Source organism: Atractosteus spatula, chromosome 14, assembly GCF_055471065.1.
Source record: "Atractosteus spatula isolate fAtrSpa1 chromosome 14, fAtrSpa1.hap1, whole genome shotgun sequence".
Taxonomy (NCBI): domain Eukaryota; kingdom Metazoa; phylum Chordata; class Actinopteri; order Semionotiformes; family Lepisosteidae; genus Atractosteus; species Atractosteus spatula.
In genome coordinates, this window is record NC_142719.1 from 30,731,047 (window position 1) to 30,738,409 (window position 7,363).

At 50.1% G+C, this 7,363-nt stretch overlaps 1 protein-coding gene across 3 annotated transcripts; it reads right to left on the minus strand.

The window, feature by feature from the left end:
• Positions 1-2,159: 2,159 nt before the first annotated feature.
• On the minus strand, positions 2,160-5,829 carry fabp6 (fatty acid binding protein 6, ileal (gastrotropin)). 3 transcript variants are annotated; one of them, XM_088932814.1, is made up of 4 exons: positions 5,763-5,829; positions 4,562-4,734; positions 3,955-4,044; positions 2,160-2,222 (listed from the first exon to the last, which is right to left on the minus strand). In XM_088932814.1, exons 1-4 carry the CDS (start codon positions 5,827-5,829, stop codon positions 2,160-2,162), a joined length of 393 nt encoding a protein of 130 aa, XP_088788940.1. The 3 variants fall into 3 exon arrangements, with proteins under 3 accessions (XP_088788940.1, XP_088788941.1, XP_088788943.1); XM_088932815.1 differs by having other exon boundaries at positions 2,160-2,198; positions 3,943-4,044; XM_088932817.1 differs by having other exon boundaries at positions 4,562-4,708; positions 5,749-5,829.
• Between the last annotated feature and the right edge of the window lie 1,534 nt (positions 5,830-7,363).

The window sequence follows — 7,363 nt, forward strand, 5'->3', positions numbered from 1 at the left end:
TCACTTGACCCATCTCATTACTGCACACAGAAGCCGCTCCGCTGATGGCGTGGCACATTAAGGTAGTTTTGTGCACCTGAATTAATTTAGGTATGCCGCAGCAAAGCTTTTGGATACTTTTTGTTTATAACAAATATTGCTACGTCAGAGTGCCGTGCTAATGAATCAACACAATGTGAAAACTGGGCAAGAGACAACTCTTTTGCAAGGCATGTATGTGCAGTGAAAAAAAAGGATTAGCAATAGAGATCCAGGGCTACTAACTATAATTTATTGAAAACTGCAAAACGTAATGACGTGCCTGTAGTGAGTACTGCAGTCCTTCATCTGTGAAACATATGAATGCATGACTGATTTCTTTCATTCCACACGAAATTCAGAAGTCCGCTTTTATTTAGCATCTTTCCGGATAAAAAGAGCAGGCAAGGCAATCAGAAATTAAACTATTCACCATTTTATACAATTCTTTGAGCTATCCCAGCTTTTAGGCCACGTTTCATGTGATAAAGTCTGCTATTTTTTTTTTCCCCAGTAACGACTTCAATCCGCCCGAGAATTCAAGACACCTCAAGCCATCTCCGTAGTCAGAACCGTGCTAAACCAAGAGGTGTGTGCTCCCTCTTGTGGTTTAGTAGCGTTACTGCACCCCTCGAGTCGACAAGAAGAAAGGAAACCGGTATGTGGACTAGGACTATATTTGAACTAATGGGAAACAACGCAATTATGTTTCTTCTCACAACAGGAGTTTTAAGTACTATTTGTAAGCTTATTATGATTTTTACATCAGCGTTATTTTGTGTTTCCCCACATTTTCAACTGGTTCCTTCTGCAGGACGGCCTGTGCCCACAGAACAAAGTTATATGGACAGACGTCTGAGGGATGCTGGTATTACCCACAGTTCAAAGGAGGCGCTCACCCCATGAATTTCAATAGGCTGTCGGGCGGAGGTGAAAAGTGTGCAGTACGTTGGCTGGGGGTTTGGATTCTTATCTTTATTTAGCGGGACAAGAGCTCAATTCACCTGTAAAAATGCATTTAAAAGTTTATGGTAACTGGCCCCTACAGTGTGTTTGCCGTCTCGGAAATGTGAGCATCAGTCGAACAAAGCTGTTGATCTCAGTGAAAATCTTCTGAGGGGAGCTTTAAAACCCCCGTGGCTGGGATTGTTACCTTCGTGATGTTTGGAAGAGCGAACCTCGCAAAGCTGAGACGTTCTTGATGGAAGAAAAGCAACAGGAAGTTCCGCAATCGCACTGCCGCGGAGCCTGCGCTGGGAAAGCTGAAGAGGAAAGAGGGCTGCTTGTGCTTTTCCCTTCCGTCTCACTGCGCACGCTCCTCACAGACTGCGTCTTGTGAGCTTTACACCCTGTCTCTGAGGCGCGCAGGGTTTCACCACACTTTTGCCCTGAGCTGAGGTTTCACGCGAGAGGCAATGAGCACACGGGTACCAGAAATGCTGGAGGAAAGCCATCCTTTTATTTTCCACACTGCCCACAGGGAGCTCTTCTTTACACAAAGGGTGGGAAGGTAAGAATGCAGGCGAGGCAAAGCCATCAGCTCTTCTACACCTAATGTACACCCTGGATATACTGTATGTTAGCCTGTGGTAACCCATTAATTACACCACCCCAGTCAGAGCATCCACCCCTGTCTGTCCTGTCTGCTTTCTATCCAATAGCCAGTCCCCAATTCCAATACACACATTCCCTTGCCTGTCTACTGCCAGCAACTTAAGAATTGACATTTCAGGAGCAGCTGTATGAAATGCTTTTGAAGGTTAAGATTTACCACATGACGTCCTCTGTTTGTATCCGTTACTGCTGCTGCTTTTTCAAAGGACCTCAACAAGTTAGCTGGACGGTTTGTTTTTTTTTGGGGGGGGGTGGGAGTTATGGGAAATCGAATGAATTTGGGACGGGAGGCGCTTCTTTACGCAAAGGGTAGTGGGGGTGTGAAACGAGACGCTCGGCCGTGGTTGTTAAAGTTGATAACCTGGCTTCTTTCAGAAAACAGCTGGACAGGAGTCTGGGATTAATCAGATACTATCACCTAAACGGGATGGATGCCTCTCTTGGCAGTGCCCTTCCTGATGGTCTTCTCCAGCTTTTCTTGCAGTCTGGGGTTTGCAGTGGCGGCGGCAGGGGGGGCGCGGGAGGTGTTAGATCCTCTTGCTGATCCTCTTCATTGTGACCGTACCCTTGGCCCCGCTGGCGGTGGAGCACTGGAGAGGAGGAGCGGACAGCGACAGGGCTTGTGAACGAGCAGTCCCTCTCAGCACACTCTTAGAGGGGCGCGGTGTGGGTTTTTGAAAACGATTCCAGTTTGTTTTATTTGTGTGTTTTACTTTCTCACTTCGACCAGCGAGAAAAAAAAAACACGTCTGTTTTTTTTTGCAGAAGACACCTAGGATGTGAAAACTAAGCAACTGAGACACAAGTCATTTTTGGGAGGTGATGGTGGTGATTGTAGCAATAATTGCACATAATCACAGTGTAGTTAGCAATAAGTTTCTAATTTTGCAAGCGGACAAGTGATAGGTTTATTCCATGCTGAAAAGAGAAGAAAGAAAACAAAACGTTTCGGCTCTGGAGGCCTGCAACAGAGCTCACTGTCTCATCTGCAAGTACATATAGATAGATAATACTTTATTAATCCCGTAGGGAAATTGATGTCTAACACCACACTCATTCGAGGCCCCTCAGGACAATTCCGGATCACACAGGCAACCTCCTGTACCTTCAGCAAACTCATTTACTGTATCTCTTGCAGTAAATGCCCAGCCGTCTACACTGGGGAAACGGGAAGGAGATTCGGAGACCGCTTCAGAGGACATGTTAGGGCTGCGAAGATTAAAGATCTCTCCCAGCCCATAGTTTCTCATTTCACCTCTGATGGCCATGATCACATGATCCCTCTGTCTGTGTTCTTAAAGTAGGGTTTCTTAACTCCTATAGCCAAAGGAAGGCTCCACAGCCAAAACTTGTTTTCTTTCTTCTCTTTTCAGCATGGAATAAACCTTTTGCTTGTTCCTTTCCAGCCTGTGCATGCTGACGCAGCTCCCCACCTGAACTAATTTTGCAAGCTACTTCCTTCATGCAGGAAGCATGCTACTTCATCTCAGCTTTTACCGTGATATCACTTTGTTCCGTGCATCATGTACCAGGCTAGGCCAGAGTACTGCCACTGGAGGAGACTACCTCGTTGGCAGCTGAGGGGACGCCCACATGAGCTCTGTGCTTTCCTGGCTCAGGGTGGAACAGATCACAAGCTTCTCCACCAGGGCTGTGTCCCTGCTGTAGCCGCAAGGCATGTTACTACACCAAGAATGAACTATCATTACAGATTTCTAATCATCTTTCTGCTGCCCTGATCACACAGCCCAGGCCCTGTGTTAGAGAGACTAGGGTTACAGCTAGAAGGGGGGGGGGCTCTGTACCCCACGTCTTTGACACAGTCCTGGTCCGTTCATAACCTCCATCCAACCACTTCTTCCAATTCAGGATCAGGGGGGAGCCGGAGCCTAACCCAGCAAACAATGGGCTCAAGGCCGGGTACAGCCTGGATGGGACACCAGTTCATCACAGGGCACACAGACACTCACACACGCCGGGGTCACATTTTCCCAGAAGCTAATTAACTCCCCAGCATGTCTTTGGGCTGTGGGTGGAAACTCAAGCACCTAGAGGGAAGCCACGCAAACACGGGGAGAACATGTAAACTCCACACCTCAGGTCTGGAATTGAATCCAGGGTCCCAGTGCTGTGAGGCAGCAATGCTACCGTGTCGCCACTGTGTCGGCCCGTTCTCACCCTCCCTAAACGATACATCGTGCAGCCTGGCTCCCCTCAATCTGCTACCCTCTTCGGCCCAAGACAAGGGGTCAGAGGTCACCGTCCATCACCCAGAGGTTGACCGGCCAATCAGGAGCCTGCGGGGCGGGCAGAAGGACTCACCTCGACCAGCTTGTCTCCGCTGATCTCGGCCGTGTGGTGGTAGTTGGGGAAGCGGACGGAGATCTTCCCGCCCTCCATGGTGACGGTGGCCTGGCGGAGAGAGGGATTGGCGCAGGTCTGTTAGACGCAGAGGAGCCTGGGAGTCAGGGCTGTCTCAAAGGGGGTGGCCGTTCAGGGTCCCCGCGACCGGCCAGCCCCCCCCAACACCAATCCCCAGTCCCGCTTCACACACGCATAAAAATATAAATACATACATGTTTGAATAAAGCGACACAAAACTCTCATTTGAACTAAACTCTCATTTGAAATCTAAAGTCAGTGGGAGAGCAGATGCTGTCTTCAGAACCGGAGGCCTGTCCCGCACTCACAAAACTAAGAATGGAGTTTCTTCTGTGTGTCCTACAGTCTCCAAGACCCTGAACTCGATCGGACTAAGAGGCGTCCCACAGGAACCGACGTTTCGAACTCTGTCTTCTTCGGTGCGGTAACACATAACTGGGACAGGAAGTCCGAGCTGCAGCGTTAACCCCAGCGGGACTTTCCTGCCCGGAGAGAGGAAGCAGAAGGGCCGGAAGTGTTTGCCTTTTCCGAACGGGACGGGGCTGACCTTGAACTTCTTGCCGGCCATGGTCTCCATCTCGCACTCCTTGTCGAGGACGAACCTGTTGCTCATGGTCTTGGTGGGATACACCTGCGACCAGGTGAACTCGTTCCCGTTCTGCTCCACCTCCGTGACGATCTTGAAGTTGCGCCCCTTCTCGATGATGTCGTCGGGGATGCCTGAGGCGGAGGGAAAAGCGGGAGACGTTCAGGAATGCCTCTGATGCCGCTCTTTCGGAAAGCTCTCCGCATCATCTGGCTTTTGGCTTTCGACCGGAATTTCCTTTAATGACCACCATTATCATCATGATTTCAAATTGCATCACTTTCCTCTTTATCCCATTCAGGGTCACGGGGAGCCGGAGCCTATCCTCAAAAGCAAGGCGGGATACACCCTGGCTGGGATGCCAGTCTCACACAGAGCAGACATTAACACACACTCACACCAGAAACAATTTCCCCAGAAGCCAATTAATCTACCAGTGTGGCTTTGGACTGTGGGAGGAAAGCCATGCAAACATGGGAAGAACATACAAACTCCACACAGACAGCACCCCAGGTCCGAACTGAACCCAGAATGGGACTCAATTGCTGACACTTGGCATGCTTTGATTCAATTTGTACTGTTGTACTGTAACACGCTTTACGAATTTGCAAATCTGGATTGAACTCTAACATCAGGTCAGGTTCTGTCTCTTCCAGATGGGCAGAATGGCCTCCTCTTGCTTATTGCCTGTCGTTTTGCACAAAGTCTGGAGAGAGACAAATTACTGCACTGAATTACAAATCTAGAAATATACAGAGAGCACAGTGTTTCTCCAAGTGACACACCGTTGAGGCTATGAGATGCAAGAGATAGACAGGCAGGCAGAGAGACAGGCAGATGGGGAAAACAGACTGCTAAAGAGACAGACGGTCTGGCAATTAAACAGACTGGCAGGCAGACAGACAGACAGACAGACAGACAGACTGACAGAAAGACAGACAGACAGACAGACAGACAGGCAGACTGGCAGAAAGACAGACAGACAGGCAGACTGGCAGTGAGACAGGCAGGCAGGCAGGCAGACAGACAGACAGACAGGCAGGCAGGCAGACAGACAGACTGGCAGTGAGACAGGCAGAGCACCAGATAGGCAGACTGGCAAAGAGGGACAATCTGGCGGAGAGACATAGGCAGGCAGAAAGACAGACAAGCAGGCTCTTACCGATGTGCTTGAGGAACTCATCATAGTTCTCCTGGCTCTCAATCTCATACTTGCCGGTGAAGGCCATGACTTCAGCGCTGCGGGTTCGAGGGAGGTGAGAGTACTGGCAGGAAGCGGACAGGTACAGAGGCAGCGTTTCTCCCTCTTTAAATACCTTCTCTGGCTGCACACCCCCCCCCCCGTCACGCCATAAAGTTTTATGGAGGCACCAGGTCTCTGGCACGGCTTCTGGGGTGACCAGCGACGGTCACTAACCTCAGTGTCAGTCACCGGAGAAGCCGGCAGAGGGGAAGTAGATTTCGTCACGATCAAGACAGAGGCATCATAAAATGCTGGGCTCAGTTGCACATCTGCTATGGGTTAATGATTTAGAAATATGAAATAGATGAGCCGCTGCCATTTTCCCCCAAAAAAATCCCGGCAAACTAGCTGATGCAGCACAAGTCAGTCCTTGCAGGTACTCCCAGGGGGCCCAGACAGATTCACCCCCTGGACAGGCTGGCCTTGATTTCAAAAACTAGCATGAATTCTCACGTGCAGGACAGTAAGAGGCGGGTCGGATAGGAATACAGTAACCTTTTCAGATACTGTGTTTTTTTTATTTTCAATGGTAGGACTGCAGAGGGGTGCTGCGATGATGTGGGGGTTAGGGCTGCTGCCTCACAGCTGCGGGGTTCCAGGTTCTATTCCAGCCTTGGGCATCTGTCTGTGTGGAGTGTGCACGGCTTACCAGTCTTCCTTACTGATCACTTAATGAAGAACACACATAGGGGGCACTAGCACTGTCACTGGACAGTAGTTTTGCACAACGGAGAGATTCACAAGAGGTCCCTCCATCCAATTTCTAACCACTTTATCCAGTAGAGGGTCACAGAGGAGCCGGAAGCAACAGGCATGAGGCAGGATACACCCTGGACAGGACAGACGGATACAAGTACACCTGGGCCGATTTTCCCAGAAGGCAATTAACAGGCCAGCATGTCCTTGGACTGTGGGAGGAAACTGAAGCACCTGGAGGAAACCCACGTGAACCCGAGGAGAACATACAGACTCCACACAGACAGCAGCCCAGGTGCAGAATTGAAGGAATTTGAGGAATTGAAGGTGCTGTGAGGAAGCAATGCTAACCACTCTGCCACTGTGCTGCCCTTGACTTTTTCTCCAGAGAATGAGATCGACCCAATCACTTAGATCGGGGGGGGCAAATCTGAAGGCGCTGTCTGACCCCCAGGGAGGCTATTACACAGCTGGAAAAACATAGTTTGGGTATATAACACTATACCCTTCTCTGTGTGTGCTTCATGTGCAAGATCTCCCCGACAGGACATAAATATAGGCTGTCTTGGCGGATTGTGTGCGCGCTGCTCGGAGGTCAGTGGCCCCCATCTTGTTGTAAAACAGCCCGGCTCCTCCCGCTCTGTTACTCATTGACACGCTGAGGGCGCCTTCAGCCTTGAAGACACGTCTCTCGGGTCGCAGGCGACGTCCTGCACGGCCGCCGTAGTCTTTGGATCCGCGGTTACGAAACCTCCGAATCCTAAAAGCGAGGCTCAATTTGTTTTATTCCTCTCCAATAATTAACCCCCCCCCCACCCCCCCCA

Bases quoted from the DNA above. Each gene is read 5' to 3' on its own strand.
- fabp6 (XM_088932814.1), bottom strand. From the start codon at position 5,829: ATGGCCTTCACCGGCAAGTATGAGATTGAGAGCCAGGAGAACTATGAT. The intron at 4,735-5,762 runs GTAAGAGCCTGC...CCTCCGCCTCAG, and splicing joins TGAGTTCCTCAAGCACATCG to GCATCCCCGACGACATCATC. The intron at 4,045-4,561 runs GTCAGCCCCGTC...TCTCTCCGCCAG, and splicing joins TGGCCGGCAAGAAGTTCAAG to GCCACCGTCACCATGGAGGG.